The following is a 21,119-nucleotide window of genomic DNA, read 5'->3' as shown; positions in this document are numbered from 1 at the left end:
AGTTAAAACTAATTGAGGGCTTTGGGAAGTACCATGGCTAGTCTATTTGAAAACCCACTTCCCTGCCAGCTTTCTCTCATTCTGTTAACACACTGTAGAACCTTCTTCTCATCTTTGTCCTCTTTTTTACAGCTTAGCCCTGGTCCCCGAAGGAGTATGTTCTTTCTAGAAGATAGATTATACACTATACACAATGTGAAAACTTTACATACTCTTCCTGTTGTCATCTAAAAGATTTTCCTACCTGGAAGAAATAACTTACCTCACCTTTCACTCTCAGATTGGTTTTACTTAGGATTCCTTATAAGGACCAACATATTTAAACTTTATGGAGGAATATAAGCTGAAACTTTTGTTCCTCTTTGTCTTTTTCCCTAGTAAGATTTGTGACAACTTTTCCCCACGGCTGTTATCCATTATAGTAATTTAACTAAACTTTGAGGATTTGTGATTTCTGAAACATCATCTAATTTTCTATGTAAAGGGAAGATAGAAAGCTAGAAGTAAGTTTTTAAAAAGCAAGCTGAAGCCTTGTATAGCACAGAAGAGGAAGATTTGTAACTGGCAAGATACTAGGTGGTCACTCCAATTAATATATGTACTTCAAACTGGAAACAAACTAAAGACGTAAAATAAATCTCTTTCAGGTAGCTGGCATAGGTAGCCAATCAGTTCGTAAAAAACGCATACTGCTTTAAATTGTCAAAAGTAATTTCAGTTATTTTTCATCTAATAGTTGTTTATCCTAATCATCATCCAGAAAACATCTGTTAAGTACTACCTTGGTATAAAGGGTGTTGGTTAGAGTTAAAACAGTGTCTTTGCCCTTCAGGAGCTTACAAAATAAAGATGTTTCAGATCATCACTTATTAAAAAAAAAAAGTCTTGCAAAACATTCAGAAATACAGTATATTAGATCATCAAATAAAGAAGTACATTCACATTCTAAAAAAGTAGCCATAAAATCCAAATGTCAATACTCCGATAATTTGGTTTGAGCTACATTAATTCATAACTCCAAGAGATGGTGAAGGACAGGGAAGCCTGGGGTTCTGCAGTCCATGGAGTCACAGAGAGTCGACACGACTTAGTGACTAAACAACAACAACATTAATTCATAGCAATGACTGTTCTTCTGGCACCCAACGCCCACGAGCTAAAAACTGTTGCAGTTTCCAAATATGAATATTAAAATACTATGAGGGAAAAAAAGTTAAGAAAATTTTATTTAAAAGAACTTGAAGCTGCTTTCTGAAAACAGATCAGGGGACCAGCAGACAAAGGTAAATCAATTTAAAATCATTTTGTAGGATAGAACACTGGTGCCTTCTCACAACCTTGACACACTCACCACTCAAATACTTCCCAGAAGTGCTATTAGAATCAAATAACGACCACGTACATTCACCAGGAGGTATCGGGAACAAGTTATGGTGAGAAACTTTAGAGTTACGCGTCAAATTGTATTTCAGTGACATCTTTTGAAGTTTGGAACTCAGCGCCAAGGCTGTTTTGGCACCTACACAGTACATGGAAGGACAGTGTGTTCCTTTTTGGCTAAAAGGCCAGTAGCCAGTGGTAATCACAAGATGAAAATGGAGAATGTGCTCAGTGGAAAGTGGCACTCCTTCCGTATGTGATAACTAATGTAAGATCTCCCCACTAAAGTCACAAATAAGATGATGTTTATATGATGGCCTTTTACTGAGGAAATGTGGTATGAAATTTAATGTCCTTTTTTTCATTTCACTAATTAACAAATGAAATTTTTTTCAATTTCAAAGCTTAAAATTCAGGATATTAGAAGTTTTACAAAAAATTTTGGTGGTCTAGTGGTTGAGACTCCTTGCTTCCACTGCATGGGGCACAGGTTCAATCTTTGGTCAGGGAACTAAGATCCCAGATACCACACAATGTGGTCAAAAATTTTAAAAAAAGAAAAAGAAAAATTTCCATGAAGTTAGAACCATTTTAGAAATCACACCTAAAAGCAGTCAATGAGAGCATCTGCCAAAAATAGGTTTGAGATTCTTCCCAAGCTCTTCCTCCAGGTCTCTCCCACCCTGCCGCCGCCACCACCCCACCCCCACCCTGCCTCCACGCACGGCTCAGGTGGTTGAGATCTGAGACCTCAGCCTAGATCTCCTTTACATTTTGACTTGTCTCTAATGTGATCATTACCTCCTCTTGAGGTCTTATTGTCCTGGCCTCTGGCTACTTCTCCAGGGTCCCCTCTATTCCAGCCCTGTCTCAGTTCCTCCAGCACCTCGCTCAGCATCTCCACACCCCTCCCTCAGCCCACAGCAGTTTGGCCCAGCTGGCAACTGGTCATCAGTCAGATGTCTGTCTACATTCCACTCTCAGGGACAGCTTTCCTGACCTGCACTCTAGGCGAGGTCTCTCTCATCTGAGCTTTCAGATTATTCTGCTGTTGCCTCTGGTTCTCCGTGGAAATGCCTGTCTCATTTTTCTCAATTTATTATTAAAAAACAAAGAATCCCTGGCAAACTGTAAGTTCCATGAGTGACTGGGCCTGTCCTGGGTACAACCTTACTACCAGAATATCATAGAGTGTGTGGAACGTGGTAGGCTTAGTGACTTGAGCTATGTGTGTGAATGTGGGTGTGTTTAAGGTTTTATCACTCAACCAGGGTACCTTAGTTAATTGTGAGCAAATTAGTAACTTGTGCCCAATGTGATGACATGTCTGTCACTAAACTAATGGTGAGCTAAAACTAACGACACTCCACTCACTGGGGACTCGCAGAACACTGGATGACTCAAGTTGGGCAAAGAGAGACATGATGCATTTTCTCATCTCTACTCCAATTAATAATCAGTTTTTTTCTCTACTTTTATCTGTAAAATAGACTATAAAGGTCAAATGAGATAGTAGTTTAACAAACAATGTATGGAAAAAGAACACAAGTATTAGCAAAACTACAACTCACATTTACTGATAGTTCATGAGCATTAACTAGTTAGCAAGCTTTAACTCTGACATGCATATACACAAATTAAATTTCCTAATTGTTTACTAGAGATTGGAGGTAGTGGGAAATGATATGAAAAGATAGTATGTTACAAATAGATATAAATTAATAAAGGAGACAGTTTGGACTATACTACTTGGTTTATTTTAATATGGATAAGGCTTACAAATATTGGAACAATGTATTCAGTGCGGACAATAATTATTTAAGCAGCAAAAAGAAATTTTGAAGAGGTAAATAATTTCCCATCCCTGTAAGTTCCCAACATTGGCGGACTAGTAGTTTTAAGGTTTTAATCAATTAGCGTCTCCTATAGAGGACCTATAGGAGACCTATATTAGACCTATAAATTCTAATATGAGAATCTGAGGGAATGTTGTGGATTATACCTCTCTTTAAAAGGTGCCATAAATATTATTCTCCAAGAAACAAGTTTCTAGTAATGACTAAGACAGACAATCCTTCAAGCAAATAAGTGCAACGTATAGAAAATTCAGTACTGTTCACAAGAGGTTCACTAATAACAAAGGACATATAAATAAATAGTTTTAATTATGATTGTCACTGTAAGTATAAAGATGCAGATATATATGTGAAACTGTAGAGCTACATTTAATGAATTAAAAAATGTGTCTCCACTGGCTAACTAGAAAACAGTGGAGCATAAAATCATTTTTAACTCTACTCACATTACCTGTTTTGGTAATGTGGCATTGAGGCATTATGGGAAAATCTGAGCTATTTCTATGGCATTCATGAGGTCTCCAATGAGGACATCCCTTACAAAGAAATGCAGAACTATCATTGATAAATAAAATCAATGAAAATAACAACCCATAGAAAAAAATTTAATTGTTTACTGATACATTCTCTTTGCATTTAATATCTCTTGTCCTATCTGAGTAGCCTCCCACTGAGACACACTGAATAGTAACTTTTTATCTGATGTCTGTGAGTGGAATTGCCTCTTCCCTTCATGGGGGTCCAGATGTGCTTCTCTCAAAAGACACTCAGATACTAATTCCAAAAATAGTCTAAACACATGCATTCCACCTCAAATCTGGGACCTCTTTTGTTGATAATTCTACAGAGAGAATATAAGGTTAGTCAATAAGATAGACATAGCAAAAAGATGCCTAGGTCCTATCAAAATTAAAGAAAAATAAAATTCTCCAAAAGGAGATTTAAAAGAGATTGCTGTACATCTGAGAATTTTATCAGCACATAATATACGCTCAATTATATAAATGAATAAGTAATTTTCTTAGCTTTTATCAACATGCTGTTTTTTTCACTACTTTTCTATAGCCCATAGCTTGTGTGTGATAGGTGGTGGTGGTGGAGTTGGCTATGAATATAGTGAATATAGTGGAAGTTATAATAATGTAGATGGTTAAGTTTAATAGTGTTATAGTGGGGTTATATGGTAGTACTGCTGTCATCCAGCCCATGTGAGCGATTGATGAGTAGGCTATAATTTTTCGAAGTTGTGTCTGATTTAGTCCTCGTGTTGGTGGTTTAGTTGCTAAGTCATGTCTGACTCTTGTGACCCCACAGACAGTAGCCTGCCAGGCTCCTCTGTCCATGGGATTTCCCAGGCAAGAATACTGTAGTGGGTTGCCATTTCCATCTCCAGAGAATCTTCCTGACCCAGCAATCTAACCCACATCCCCTGCATTGCAGGCGTATTCTTTACCACTGAGCCACCAGGGAAGTCCCATACCCAATAGCATTTCCCTGTTAATATGTGATCCCAATCTCTGATATACCTACTCTCTACCTTACTTACCTCCCTTAATTCAATATAATGTTCTGTATACTCTTGAATATCAGAATTTCCTCCAATATGCTTTATTCATCATACTTCCCTCCTCTCATTCTTTTCGTTTGGCCAATGGCCATGTCTAATCTGTCCTGAGACATTTTTATCCAGCTGCTCCCAAATCTTATAATTAGATTATACCCCAAAACAACTTAATAATAGCAGTTATTCAACAAATGATATCTGATACCTATAGAAGTAAACACTTAGGCCATTTGACTGAGGTGACTGAGGGACTTCAGAAATACTCAAATTTCAAGCAAGGCAAACAGGATATAGTTTCAGGAAAACAATAACCAAAGTTATATTCTAACTAATTTTATCATTCTCTGTTAGAATTAAAGAAAAAATAAGGAATGATTTGTGCATAGTTTGGAAAGAAAGGGACTCAGTGGACAAGTACATGGAGGGGCTTTCCAGCAGTGGCCAGAACAGATACAGCAGATCTGAGGAATAGTAATTTCATGATTACTAGAGAAGTATGGTCTGTGGGGGCTGATGAGTTGATTGCAAGCTGTTGCTACAATTTGAATACTCTGAGAGTTAGGCCTGAGGCTTCCGGCTACTGGAAAAACACTCCCTGGACCTGAAAAACTTGTCCATTTACCTTAAGGCCAAAATGTCTTCAGTGAGTCTGTTGGGTATAAGTCAACTTCTACAAATTCAATATATTCTGGACTTACTGAAAGCATTTGGTTTTTTGATCTCAACAAAGCTAAGATCCATACACTAAACCATAGTATGGGAAAAAAAAAAAAAAATGCCCTGGCCTTGCTTGGACACCGCCTCTATGGTGACTGGCTTGCTTTCTCATTCTCATATGAGCCAAGTACAATTTGATAATATTTTCCACATCTATCGCCATCTATTTGTCAGCAGTGATATACGACACTTACGTGAGTCCATGATTCCACAGAATGGAGTTACGTAACACAAGCACTTTTTGTCACCCAGACAATCAGAGTGAAGACACAAGCCTATAGCCTTAGCAAACATGCTTGTGGGTATGATTCTAGGATTCCCCTTTTATCAAAAATAAAAAATCTGGATAATGTCTTTACAAGCTGTTTGGAGGATCATAAGTTACATAGAGATATCAGCACACGGAATAAATTTATGAAGAAAGGAGTTAAGAAAAATAAAGATTTTCAAACCTGGGACTGATATTTTCCCCACAGTTGGATGCTTCATCTCCATAATGAGGTCATTGTGTAACACCTAAAATGTAAAAAAAGAGAGAAAAATAACTTACAAAATAAATTTATCTTCAATCTCAAGGGATGTGGAAAGATACCTATTCAATCCATTGAAAAAAATCATTACAAAACAGAGATTTTTGAAATACTAATTTGAAAGTATTTGAGGTTAAAATGTTTTTGTTTTATATTAAACCAAGTGAAGCCAAAAAGAATTAGAAGACTCAAGGGCTAGCCAACTTCATTTTTATAGTCTCCTTAGTCTTAAAAATGTTATTTGCTCTTAAATACAGGGTGTGATTCCCCCCTTTCATCTATTTTTGATCCTCTATATATTAAAGCTCAGCCTATTCCTCCATGACCTCAAGCAGGATTGGACCAAGGTCAACTGCAGAAAGACAGAATATGAGAGGACCCAGGACCTGAAACAGAGGAGCCTACTGTAGTACATATGTGCTCCTAGAAATTTCTTCAGTGGAAGGTGTGGGCAGTCAGTCCAGTTTGAAAGGTGAACCAGAATATCCAGGAGGCCCAGGGACTACATAAAGTGGACAAATCAAAGCCACTGTGACAAGCCATGAGCAGAGCCAGCTGATAGGGAGCCCAGGTTAGAGTAGACCCTAGTCAGAGGCCTGAGCAGGAGACTGAAACCAAAGATGTTCTCAGTGGTCACAAGACCTTACCGATAAGACCAGGTTTTATAACTAGGACAAACTGAGAAAACTAGGGCAACTGAGAAAAAAAGCCAGAAACCCCATCCTGGAGGACTGATTCATTCTCATGCACTGGACCAAGATAGGTATTTGGTGTCTCATCAAGAAAGTGGGTCTTCCCAGATGGCACTAGTAGTAAAGCACCCATCTGTCAATGCAGGAGACATAAGAGAAGCAGGGTCAACCCCTGGGTAGGGAAAATCCCCTGGAGGAGGGCATGGCAATCAACTCCAGTATTCTTAACTAGAGAATCCCAAGGACAGAGCCTAGTGACTACAGTTCATAGGGTTGCAAAGAGTCAGACATGACTGAAGCGACTTAGCACAGCACACATCCAGAAAACAAAGTAGACTTGACCTCAGGGTTAAGAGTCAAGGCAGTTACTAGGACAGGGGTGTTCTATCAGAGCCCAACCAGCAGAAAGGTGGCTTGATGCTGAATCATTTGGCTACTCCCCTTCATGGATCACAGCCTATTGTGGCGAAGGGACTTGCATAATTCAATGAAGCTATGAGCCATGCCCTGCAGGATCATCCAAGACAGACAGGTCAGATCATAGCGAAGAGTTCTGACAAAACCTGGTCCACTGGAGGAGGAAATTGCAAGTATTCTTGCCACAAGAACCCTATGAACAGTATGAAAAGGCAGAAAGATATGACACCAGAAGATGACTCCCCTGGGTTGGAAGGTATCCAATATGCTACTGGGGAATAGCAAAAGGCAATTACATATAGTTCCAGAAAGAATGAAGCAGCTGGACCAAAGTGGAAATAACACTCAGTTGTGGAAGTGTCTGTGGTGAAAGTAAGGTTCAGTGCTGTAAAGAGCAGTATTGCATAGGAACCTGGAATGTTAGGTCCACAAATCAAGGTAAATTGGACATAGTCAAGTAGGAGATGGCAAGATTGAACATCAGCAACTTAGGAATCAGGGAACTAAAATGGACATAAATGGGCTACTTTAATTCAGATGACAGTTATATCTACTACTGTGGTCAAGAATTACTTAGAAGAAATGGAGTAGCCCTCGTAGTCAACAAAAGTCTGAAATGCAGTACTCAGGCACAGTCTCAAAAATGACAGAATGATCTCAGTTTGTTTCCAAGGCAAACCATTCAGCATCACAGTAATCCAAGTTTATGCCCCAACCACTGATGCCAAAGAAGCTGAAGTTGACTGGTTTCATGAAGGCCTCAACACCTTCTAGAACTAATAGCAAAATTTAAAAAAAAAAAAAAAGATATCTTTTTCATCATAGGGGATTGGAATGCAGAAGAAGGAAGTCAAGAGATACCCTGAATAATATGCAAGTTTGGCTTTGGAGTACAAAATGAAGCAGGGCAAAGGCTCACAGTTTTAGCAAACACCCTTTCCCAACAATCCAAGAAATGACTCTACACATGGATATCACCAGATGGTCAAAACCAAAATCAGGTTGATTATGTCCTTTACAACCAAAGATGGAAAAGCTCTAAACAGTTAGCAAAAACAAGAGCTGGAGCTGACCATGACTCAGATCATCAGCTCCTTATTGGAAAATTCAGGTTTAAATTTAAGGAAATAGGGAAAACCACTAAGCCATTCAGGTATGACCTAGATCAAATCTATTATGATTATACAGTGAAGGAGACAAATAGATTCAAGGGATTAGATCTGCTAGACAGTGTCTGAAGAACTATGGACAGAAGTTCATAACATTGTACAAGAGGCAGTGACCAAAACCATCCCAAAGAAGAAAGAATGCAAGAAGACAAAGTGGTTTTCTGAGGAGTCTTCACAAATAGCTGAGGGACGAAGAAAAGTGAAAGGCAAAGGAGAAAGGGCAAGATATACTCAAAGTAGAGTTCAAGGGAATAGCAAAGAGAGACAAAGCCTTCTTGAATGAAGAATGTGGAAAAAACAGAATGGAAAAGACTAGAGAGCTCTTCAAGAAAAGTGGAGCTATCAAGGGAACATTTCATGCAAGGATGGGCATGATAAAGGACAGGAATGGAAAGGACCCAGCAGAAGAGAAGAGATAAAGAAGAGGTGGCAAGAAAACACAAAAGAAATATACCAAAAAGTCTCAATGACCCAAATAACAACGATGGTGTGGTCAACTCAGAGCCATTCTGGAGGGTAAAGTAAACTGGGTCTTAGGAAGCATTACTACAAACAAAGCTAGTAAAGGTGACAGAATTCCAGTTGAGCTATTTCAAACCCTAAAAGATGCTATAAAAGCACTACATTCAATATGGCATCAAATTTTGAAAAACATCAGTGGCTACAGGACTGGAAAAGGTCAGTTTTCCAATCTCAAAGAAGGGCAATGCCAAAGAATGTTCAGACTACCAGGTAATTAAATTCATTTCACATTCTAGCAAGATTCTGCTCAATATCCTTCAAGCTTAGCTTCAGCAATACTTGAACCAAAAATTCCAGATGTGCAAGTTGAGTTTAGAAAGGCAGAGGAACCAGAAATCAAATTGCCAATATTCATTGGATCATGGAGAAAGCAAGGGAATTCCAGAAAAACATCTAATTCTGCTTCATTGACTACGATCTTCCAGATGTTCAAGCTGGTTTTAGAAAAGGCAGAGGAACCAGAGATCAAATTGCCAACATCTGCTGGATTATCAAAAAAGCAAGAGAGTTCCAGAAAAAACATCTATTTCTGTTTTATTGACTATGCCAAAGCATTTGACTGTGTGGATCACAATCAACTGTGGAAAATTCTGAAAGAGATGGGAATACCAGACCACCTGACCTGCCTCTTGAGAAACCTATATGCAGGTCAGGAAGCAACAGTTAGAACTGGATATGGAACAACAGACTAGTATCAAATAGGAAAAGGAGTACGTCAAGGCTGTATATTGTCACCCTGCTTATTTAACTTCTATGCAGAGTACATCATGAGAAACACTGGGCTGGAAGAAGCACCAGCTGAAATCAAGATTGCCGGGAGAAATATCAATAACCTCAGATATGCAGATGACATCACCCTTATGGCAGAAAGTGAAGAGGAACTAAAGACCCTCTTGATGAAAGTGAAAGTGGAGAGTGAAAACGTTGGCTTAAAGCTCAACATTCAGAAAACGAGGATCATGGCATCTGGTCCCATCACTTCATGGGAAATAGATGGGGAAACAGTGGAAACAGTGTCAGACTTTATCTTTTTGCGTTCCAAAATCACTACAGATGGTGATTGCAGCCATGAAATTAAAAGACGCTTACTCCTTGGAAGGAAAGTTATGACCAACCTAGATAGAATATTCAAAAGCAGAGACATTACTTTGCCAACAAAGGTCCGTCTAGTCAAGGCTATGGTTTTTCCAGTGGTCATGTATGGATGTAAGAGTTGGACTGTGAAGAAGGCTGAGCACCGAAGAATTGATGCTTTTGAACTGTGGTGTTGGAGAAGACTCTTGAGAGTCCCTTGGACTGCAAGGAGATCCAACCAGTCCATTCTAAAGGAGATCTGCCCTGGGTGTTCTTTGGAAGGAATGATGCTAAAGCTGAAACTCCAATACTTGGCCACCTCATGCGAAGAACTGACTCATTGGAAAAGACTCTGATGCTGGGAGGGATCGGGGGCAGGAGGAAAAGGGGACGACAGAGGATGAGATGGCTAGATGGCATCACTGACTCTATGGACATGAGTTTGAGTGAACTCCGGGAGATGGTGATGGACAGGGAGGCCTGGCGTGCTGCGATTCATGGGGTTGCAAAGAGTCGGACATGACTGAGCAACTGAACTGAACTGAAAGCCTTTGACTCTGTGGATCACAACAAACATGGAAAATTCTTAAAGAGATAGAATGCCAGACTACCTCACCTGTCTCCTAAGAAACCTGTATGCAGGTCAAGAAGCAACAGTTAGAACTTTACATGGAACAATGGACTGTTTCAAAAGTGGGAAAGGAGGAAGAGAAGTCTGTATATTGCCACCCTGCTTACTTAACTTACAGGCAGAGTACAGCATGTGAAACACTGGGCTGGATGAATCACAAACTGGAATCAAGATTGCCAGGAGAAATATCAACAACCTCAGATATGCAGATGATATTACTCTAACGGCAGAAAATGAAGAGGAACTAAAGAGAATCTCAATCAGTGTGAAAGAGAAGAGTGAAAAAACTGGCTTTAAACTTAAAATTAGAAAAACCTAATGTCAAGGCATCCACTCACATCATTTGATGGCAATTAGAAGGGGGAAAAGTGGAAGCAGTGACAAATTTTATTTTCTTGGGCTCCAAAATTACTGTAGATGGTGACTGCAGGCATGAATTTAACTGACACTTGCTCCTTGGCAGAAAAGCTATGACAAACCTATACAGTGTATTAAAATTCAGAGACATTACTTTGATGACAAAGGACCATACAGTCAAAGCTATCATTTTTCCAGTACATATATAGATGTGAGAGTTGGACCATAAAGAAGACTGAGTGCTGAAGCATTGATGCTTTCAAATTGTGGTGCTAAAGAAGACTTTTGAGAGTCCCTTGGATAGCATGGAGATCAAACCAGTCAATCCTAAAGGAAATGAACTCTGAATATTCACTGGAAGGACTGATGCTGAAGCTCAATCTCCAATACTTTGGCCACCTGATGTGAAGAGCCAACTCACTTGAAAAGGCCCTGATGCTGGGAAAGATTGAAGTCAGGAGGAGAAGGGAACAACAGAAGATGAGATGGTTAGATAGCCAATGAGATGGTTAGATAACCAATTCAATGGACATGAATTTGAGTGAGCTCTGGGAGATAGTGGAGTACAGAGGAGCCTGTCATGCTGCAGTCCATGGAATTGCAAAGAGTCAGACACAACTTAGCGACTGAACAAAAACAATCATACTTGGCTACTAAAACAGAGCTACTTAAATCCTTGGCACAGAGAGGCTGTCATTTTTCCCCCTGAGTGGGCAGGAAAACAAAAGCTGCCAGAGATCAAGTGCCCTCCAGTTGTGGGTAGAAGATGTGATGAGGGCATGGAACTAGATTCTAGAACACAAAAGTTGAATTATATAATTAATTAACTCTTGTTGAGGAAACATATTGTGTCATACACAAGTGAAAATGCTATGAAGTTGTTTTTGTAAGTTAGGTCTTTACCAGTTGGCGGCAGCCTGTGTATACTGCATCAAAGAACCCCCAAATTCAGTTTATTATTGCTATCACTGCATCTTATTGAGACACATATGGGTGAATTACATACGGAGTGCTGTCTTCACCTGCACTGTCTACCAGGAGCAGAGCTTCTCTTGTGCTATTCTGTACTTGGATCTAAAGGGCAGATGCTTTGAACTGTGGTGCTGGAGAAGACTCTCGAGAGCCCCTTGGACTGCAAGGAGATCAAACTAGTCAATCCTAAAAGAAATCAATCATGACTATTCATTATAAGGACTGATGCTGAAGCTCCAATACTTTGGCCACCTGATGCAAAGAGCCAACTCATTAGAAAAGACCCTGATGCTGGGGAAGATTGAGGTCAGGGAGGAGAAAGGGACGACAGTGGACAAGATGGTTGGATGGCATCACTGACTCAATGGACATTGAGTCTGAGCAAGCTCCAGGAGATGGTGAAGAATAGGGAAGCCTGGCATGCTGCAGTCCCTGGGATCGCAGAGTCAGACACGACTAGGCAACTGAATGACAACAACAAAAAGGGCAGAAGTATTGCAGTGGCCCAGTGAGCTTATGGACCACAGTTTCACACTAATATCCTAAAGAGTAGTAGTTGTAATAGTTCTACAGCATTTTGAGTTTCAGGTTAAAGCAAGATTTGCATATCCTTATCTTTATTATGGACTATCTTTCCACAGAGCAAAACAGCATGAAATAAATAAACTAATAAAAATGTTTTTTGGGACTTCCCTCGTGGTCCAGTGGTTAAGAATCCACCTTCCAATGCAGGAGACTCAGGTTCAATCCCTGGTTGGGGAACTAAGATCCCACATACTTAGAGGCAACCAAGCCTGAGTGCCACAACTAGAGAAGCCCACTCACTGCAATAAGCCCTTGCGCTACACACTTCAACTAGAGAAGCTGCGCGCTGCAACTGGAGAGAAGCCCCCACGCCCTGGGACTAGAGAAAGCCCTGTAATGCAACAAAGCCCCAACAAAGCCAAAAAAGAGTTTTCTCACTTGGAAAACTCAGGGAGAGAGGACAAATTTCCTTAGTTTTATCTGTTTTCAGTGAGCTTATTGGTTGCATTATGGAATAAGCTATCAAGAAGACAACCTCCTGGGTGACTTTTTAAGGTGAGAACTATAACCCTTCTGTGGCTAAATATTCTGGCTTCCAGTGTTTTCTTTGGGAATGGTTGCCACTTTGGGAATGATGCTTTTTAAATGACCATGTCAAACCTCCTCATTAAGGGTGAAGCCAATGCCAGAAGGAGATCCTTTCTAGGAATGCCTTGCCTTTCTTTTGGCATCACCAGCTTTGCAGCCGAGAGCTGGCCAGAGAAAATTCTTGCCAGTGTTAGAACTGTGCTATAATTTCATTCTGGTGAGGCTCATTCTCAGCACCCGCCCAGCACAGCCTCCTCCTTTGTGGGGGTGGGGGCTAAATGCCAACTCGAGGTGCTAAATCTCAGTTCTACTGAGGACAGGAACAAAAATACCACGCTAAATTTCACTTGAAACAATTATCTGCACACTGAATCATTCTTCTCTTCTCGTATCTCTGTTGCCCTCCTGACTACCTCTTTGTAATAATACTGCAGTGCTACTCACAAAAGACAAAAGTGAGTGTTCTTAGCTAAATATAACTTAACTGATAGTGTTAAAATTAATTAACGCTGAATTTTAATCATGTAGCAAACGTGAAGTATCAAACGTGAAAGGGTAGCTGGTAAAGGTCAAGGGACAGATGTCAAAGTTTTGCAAAGCAGAAGCTAGCAGCTGACTGAAGTTTTGCATGAAAGCAGCTTAAGGAGTGTACTCCTTTCAGTTCTTCCCCCACTGATGCCTATATGTGACATTCCCAATATGAAAATTTCTTATCGAACTGGATCAATTCCTTTGCATTGAAAATTGTTCGATTTAAAGCAGAAATACAAATTCTTCTTATGTTTGCAAAGCAAGGTAATTCCATTTCTAATTTGCTGGAGTGTTTGTACAATTATGAGGTAAATGGGCTACTCCAAGCCCCCATTTTCAGAAAGAATTGACTTCTTCCCCTGCTTGGTGGCCACCTACCTATAAAATGTGAAATCAGAGGTCCAGCGAATTCCATCGACTTGCTTTGTGAATCAGGTCAGGTAATCTCAGAACAACTGAGACTGTGGCAGTGCCATCCCTAGAAACTCTGCCTGCTGACTCTGAATGTTAGGCAACTCTCCAGCCTTGTTTGTGAGGCGAGTCCTGCTCTGTTCAATAACATATTTGAGAACCTCAGGATCCAGGCAGCCTGTCTGGATTTTAACACAACTCTCTGCTGCTGCACTTTAGACTTAGGTCCCAGTATACTTCACCAGAAATGCAGGAACTGCCACTTGCTACCATTTGTATAACATTTCTTTTGTAATCTTTACTAAATATCTCCTTTTACTTCTCTCATCCAAAGGCAGCACCCTGATCTCTATTATCTTAACCAAGAAATTCAAATGTAAAGTGTTTTCTTTTCTGACCACTAACAACGTAATGGGAGCCTCAGCCTTAGGGAACTTCAACTGCCATTTTCCTTGAAGGAAATTTCATGCCTGGAACCTCAGTCTGGCCACTCAGGATATTCTTTGTTGCATAATGAGTTATTTTAAACTAAGGTGAAGGACCTTCCCGAGAATTCTGATGTGTACTTTGTCCTTCCTTTAACTTATTTTATCTTCCTTCAATCCTTCATGGTTTGGTAGCTCTTCAAAATTGAATTTCTTCTTTGAAATTTCAAAAGCCTCTTCTTGATAAGAATAGAATTGTAGACAGTGCACCAATCTCTCTCGCAAAGTATCAGGCCTATTTAAAATAAGGTCTCTCATTCTTCCTCAAGAGTTTTACAGATTGACAGCCTAATGATAGAGTCAAATGGTAATGTATTAACGATGGGGGGAAAGAGTAAAATGTATACCTTAAAGCCATGTGGGAAATAAAAGTTTAAGTAATAAAGTCTTTTAATAAAGTCCTATAGTAGGAAGGGCAGAAAAAAGTCTATAATATAGTACTAGCAAGGAAAAAATAGGGGGAAAAAAACCATAACACAAAAATCAATATCCACTATATAAGCAGTGTGGAGAAGGGAATGGCAACTCACTCTGGTATTCTTGCCTAGAGAATGCCATGAAAAGAGGAGCCTAGAAGGCTACAGTCCATGGAATCACAACAGCCGGACACGAATGAGTGACCCTGACACACACACATATAAGCAGTGAAAATCTCTAGGAAAAGCAAGGGATCTGAGTCAAGAGTAGAATTAGAAAGCCATATACAAATAAAAAGAGAGAGATAGAGTATTGTTATTAACTGATGAACACAAAGTTCAGTTCAGTTGCTCAGTCGTGTCCGACTCTTTGCAACCCCATGGACTGCAGTATGGCAGGCCTCCCTGTCCATCACCAACTCCCGGAGTTTACCCAAACTTATGTCCATTGAGTTGGTGATGCCATCCAACCATCTCATCCTCTATCATCCCCTTCTCTTCCCACCTTCAATCTTTCCCAGCATCAGGGTCTTTTCAAATAAGTCCATTCTTCACATCAGGTGGCCAAAGTATTGGAGTTTCAGCTTCAGCATTAGCCCTTCAAATGAATATTCAAGACTGATTTCCTTTAGGATGGAGTGGTTGGATCTCTTTGCAGTTCAAGGGACTCTAAAGAGTCTTCTTCAACACCACAGTTCAAAAGCATCAAAGGATGGACACAAAGGATATGTGTAAAAGACCTTATCAAAAATCAATGTAATACCATCAATGACATTAACAAAGATGCCCAAAAGAGAAACAATCTATCCATTCATGAAAGAGCTGAGAGTAAAAGGATTAATGAACTGGCATTCAAAGTGCCTATATTTAGAAGGTAGGCAAAAAGAGACCTGAGCCAATTTTTTACAACACAGTTTCCATTCCATAATGAAGGAGTAATATCCAATGAGCAAAAGTAAGTAACTGTGTGTATCTTGGAAGGAAAGGAAAAGATGTAGGTCAAGGAGGTCAGTGAAAGTCACAGAACAAAGATGATATTGAAATAAAGCATAAGGTTAATTACAATGATACATATAACAACAGCAGCTTTTGCTCAACAAAACTCAAGGGTCAGACATTGTGTCAGGAACTAAAGAGTTACCTCCATTTAATCCTCCTAGTGAGAGGATTAATTAACTAGATAAGAATTGCTATTGCCTGCATTTCTACTAATACCATGATGAAAGCCTAAAGTGGTTAAACAAAACACTCCCAAGATTTTATAAATTAATAAGTATCTGACTTTAGATTATAATGTAGGTATGTCTGACCCTAAACTGACTCCATCAGTTGGAGACTTACTAAAAGAAAAAGTAGAAAAGCATCATTTGATTTATCATTAAAATAACTAGCTGATGTGGTCAATTCTGTAAAATAAATTAGTCAATTTATTGGGTGAGGGGGAATCATTCAAATGGATTGCCTGACACCATGCAGCCCAATTAATGAATACACTGAATTGCTCCCTTCTAGGTATCCAAGGATATTCTGGCTCTCATAGAGACAAAGGTTGTGGAAAGAGGAAGCATTGTGGTCTGGGCCTGGCTGAGATTTTGAGGGAGATCACTAACCAAACTGATGACACAAACCACAGCCTTGTCTAGCTCAATGAAACTATGAGCCATACCGTGTAGGGCCCCCCAAGACAGACGGGTCATGGCAGAGAGTTCTGACAAAATGTGGTCCACTGGAGAAGCAAATGGCGAACCGCTTCAGTATTCTTGCCTTGAGAACCCCATGAACAGTGTGAAAAGGCAAAAAGGTATGACACTGAAAGATGAACTTCCTCCCCAGGTTGGTAGGTGCTCAATATGCTACTGGAGAAGACTGGAGAAATAACTCCATAAAGAATGAAGAGATGGAATCAAAGCAAAAACACACCCCATTGTGGATGTGATAAACTCTGATGCTGTGAGAGCAATATTGCATAGGAACCAGGAATGTTAGGTCCATGAATCAAGGCAAATTGGAAGTGATCAAACAGGAGATGCCAAGAGTGAATGAACATCAACATTTTAGGAATCAGTGAACTAAAATGGACTGGAATGGGTGACTTTAACTCAGATGACCATTATATCTACTACTGCAGGCAAGAATCCCTTAGAAGAAATAGAGTAGCCATAATAGTCAACAAAAGACTCTGAAATGCAGTATTTGGATGCAATCTCAAAAGTGACAGAATTATCTCTGTTCATTTCCAAGACAAACCATTCAATATCACAGTAATCTAAGTCTATGCCCTGACCAGTAATGCTGAAGAAGCTGAAGTTGAATGGTTCTATGAAGACCTACAAGACCTTCTAGAACTAACACCCCAAAAGATGTCCTTTTCATTATAGGGGACAGGAATGCAAAAGTAGGAAGTCAAGAGCTATCTGGAGTAACGGGCAAATTTGGCCTTGGAGTACAAAACAAAGCTGGTCAAAGGTTAGCAGAGTTTTGCCAAGAGAATGCACTGGTCATAGCAAACACCCTCTTCCAAAAACATAAGAGAAGACTCTACATATGGACATCACCAGATGGTCAATACTGAAATCGGATGGATTATATTCTTTGCAGCCAAAGATGGAGAAGTTCTATACAGTCAGCAAAAACAAGACCAGGAGCTGACTGTGGCTCAGATCATGAACTCCTTATTGCCAAATTCAGACTTAAATTGAAGAAAGTAGGGAAGACCCCTAGACTATTCAGGTATGACCTAAATCAAATCCCTTACAATTATACAGTGAAAGTGACAAATAGATACAAGGGATTAGATATGACAGACAGTGCCTGAAGAACTATGGATGGAGGTTCGAGACATTGTACAGAAGGCAGTGATCAAGACCATCTGCAAGAAAAAGAAATGCAAAAAGACAAAATGGTTGTCTGAGTAGGCCTTAAAAATAGCTGAGAAAAGAAGATAAGCTAAAGGCAAAGGAGAAAAGGAAAGATATACCCATTTCAATGCAGAGTTCCAAAGAACAGCAAGGGGAGACGAGAAAGCCTTCCTCAGCTATCTGTGCAAATAAACAGAGGAAAACAACAGAATGGGAAAAACTAGAGATCTCTTCAAGAAAATCAGAGATACCAAGAGAACATTTCATGCAAAGATGGGCTCGATAAAGGACAGAAATGGTATGGAGCTAACAGAAGCAGAAGATATTAAGAAGAGGTGTCAAGAATACACAGAAGAACTGTACAAAAAAGATTTTCATGACCCAGATAACCACGATGCTGTGATCACTCACCTAGAGCCAGACATCCTGGAATGCGAAGTCAAGTGCGCCTTAAAAAGTATCACTATGAACAAAGCTAGTGGAGGTGATGGAATTGCAGTTGACTATTTCAAATCCTAAAAGAATGCTGTGAAAGTGATGCACTCAATATGCCAGCAAATTTGGAAAACTCAGTAGTGGCCACAGGACTGGAAAAGGTCAGTTTTCATTCCAATCCCAAAGAAAGACAATGCCAAAGAATGTTCAAACTACCACAAATTACACTCATCTCACACGCTAGCAATGTAATTCTCAAAATTCTCCAAGCCAGGCTTCAACAGTATGTGAACCGTGAACTTCCAGATGTTGGAGCTGGATTTAGAAAAAGCAGAGGAACCAGAGATTAAATTGCCAAAATCCACCAGATCATCAAAAAAGCCAGAGAGTTCCAGAAAAACATCTACTTCTGCTTTATTGACTACACCAAAGCCTTTGACTGTGTGGATCACAACAAACTGTGGAAAATTCTGAAAGAGATGTGAATACCAGACCACCTGACCTGCCTCCTAAGAAATCTGTATGCAGGTCAAGAAGCAACAGTTAGAACTGGACATGGAACAACAGACTGGTTCCAAATAGGAAAAGGAGTATGCCAAGGCTGCATATTGTCACCCTGTTTATTTAACTTATATGCAGAGTACCTCATGTGAAATGCCGGGCTAGATGAAGCACAAGCTGGAATCAAGATTGCTGGGAAAAATATCAATAACCTCAGATGTTCAGATGACACCATCCTTATGGCAGAAAGCGAAGAAGAACTAAAGAGCCTCTTGATGAAAGTGAAAGAGGAGAGTGAAAAAGTTGGCTTAAAAGTCAACATTCAGAAAACTAAGATCATGGCACCCGGTTCCATCACTTCTTTCAAATAGATGGGGAAACAAAGGAACAGTCAGAGATTTTTGATTTTTTTTTTTTTTTTTTTGGAGGGGGAGCTCCAAAATCACTGCAGATGGTAACTGCAGCCATGACATTAAAAGGCTCTTGCTCCTTGGAAGAAAAGCTATGACCAACCTATACAGTATATTAAAAAGCAGAGACATTACTTTACCCACAAAGCTAGAGCTGAAGAATTGATGCTTTTGAACTGTGGTGTTGGAAAAGACTCTTGAGAGTCCCTTGGACTGCAAGGAGATCCAACCTGTCATTCCTAAAGGAAATCAGTTCTGAATATTCATTAGAAGGACTGATGCTGAAGCTGAAACTTCAATATTTTTCCACCTGATGCAAAGAACCAACTGATTGGAAAGATCCTGATGCTGAGAAAGATTGAAGGTAGGAGGAGAAAGGGATGACAGAGGATGAGATGGTTAGATGGCATCACCACCTCGAAGGACATGAGTTTGAATAGGCTTCAGGAGTTGGTGATGGACAGGAAGCCTGGTGTGTTAAAGTCCATGGGGTCACAAAGAGTCAGACACGATTGAGCGACTGAACTGAACTGATCTAGAGGGTGATCTTGGGCAAGGCACTTAAGTACTCTGAAGCTCAGAACCCTCAGCAGTCAAAACAGGACAACGACATTTGTTTCTCAGGAGTTTGTGAGGATTAAGTGAGTTAAAAAATGCAAAGCAGTGAGCATGTTGTCTTAGACAGAGTAAGCTCAGAATGAAGTGAAGTGAAGTGAAAATCGCTTAGACATGTCCAACTGTTTGTGACTCCATGGACTATACAGTCCATGGAATTCTCCAGGCCAGAATACTGCTAACCTTTCCCTTCTCCAGGGGATTTTCCCAACCCAGGGATTGAACCCAGGTCTCTCACATTGCAGGCAGATTCTTTACCAGCTAAGCCACAAGGGAAGCCCAAGCTCAGAATAAATGGCATCTGTTTTTCATTATCAATAGACTAGGTTCAAACTCTAGTTCCATTAAGGACCAGCTCACTGCAGATGGTGACTGCAGCCATGAAATTAAAAGACGCTTACTCCTTGGAAGGAAAGTTATGACCAACCTAGATAGCATATTCAAAGCAGAGACATTACTTTGCCAACAAAAGTCCGTCTAGTCAAGGCTATGGTTTTTCCTGTGGTCATGTATGGATGTGAGAGTTGGACTGTGAAGGCTGAGCACTGAAGAATTGATGCTTTTGAACTGTGGTGTTGGAGAAGACTCTTGAGAGTCCCTTGGACTGCAAGGAGATCCAACCAGTCCATTCTGAAGGAGATCAGCCCTGGGATTTCTTTGGAAGGAATGATGCTAAAGCTGAAACTCCAGTCCTTTGGCCACCTCATGCGAAGAGTTGACTCATTGGCAAAGACTCTGATGCTGGGAGGGATTGGGGGCAGGAGGAGAAGGGGACGACAGAGGATGAGATGGGTGGATGGCATCACTGACTCGATGGACCTGAGTCTGAGTGAACTCCAGGAGTTGGTGATGGACAGGGAGGCCTGGCGTGCTGCAATTGGTGGGGTCACAAAGAGTCAGACACGACTGAGCGACTGAACTGAACTGACTGATGTGGCTCTGAGGCACATTTGTTCATGCAACAAACAAATGTTAAATGTATTAATGGTAATGAGTAATAATAAGTATTAAGTGCCTACTAATGTGCTGTGATTTGTTAAGTGCTAAGGGAAAACTGGGCCACAGGAAAAAGTAAAGTCCTTGCCCTTAAGAAGCATGTGTATATGTGCTCAGTCCTGTCCAACTCTGCGACTTCATGGACCGTAGCCCGCCAGGCTCCTCTGTCCATGGAATTTTCCAGGCAAGAATACTGGAGTGAGTTGCACTGGTCTCTTATTATTACACAATATCTGTTCATTTTTCTGCTACATTTTCAGTACTTTGAACATTATCTGGCACTATCTGGTAGATGTTCAACAGTATTTATAGGCTTCATTGAGTTAAATATATTAGTTATTAATATTTGCTTATTTAAGTAGTAAGTGGCTCCTTTTGGTTTCATTTTTGTATGGGTAGGGGAGATGGAGGGAGTACTCTTGTTTGAAGCTTTTAATAAATCCCTAAAGTTCTCTTGACCAAAATAT

The 21,119-nt window shown here is 40.1% G+C and overlaps 1 protein-coding gene across 3 annotated transcripts in view; it reads right to left on the bottom strand.

The window, feature by feature from the left end:
* SUGCT (succinyl-CoA:glutarate-CoA transferase) overlaps positions 1–21,119 on the bottom strand; it is an 832,600-nt gene that overhangs the window by 165,452 nt on the left and 646,029 nt on the right. For all 3 annotated transcript variants that reach the window (XM_027539173.1, XM_027539172.1, XM_027539176.1), the window contains one exon: positions 5,970–6,033. In XM_027539173.1, coding sequence (XP_027394974.1) covers positions 5,970–6,033 — 64 coding nt within the window. The remainder of the gene's footprint in view (positions 1–5,969; positions 6,034–21,119) is intronic.

This window comes from Bos indicus x Bos taurus, chromosome 4, assembly GCF_003369695.1.
Source record: "Bos indicus x Bos taurus breed Angus x Brahman F1 hybrid chromosome 4, Bos_hybrid_MaternalHap_v2.0, whole genome shotgun sequence".
NCBI classification, from domain to species: domain Eukaryota; kingdom Metazoa; phylum Chordata; class Mammalia; order Artiodactyla; family Bovidae; genus Bos; species Bos indicus x Bos taurus.
The sequence above is the reverse complement of the archived record's forward strand: the minus strand, read 5'-3'. Positions and strand labels throughout refer to the sequence as shown.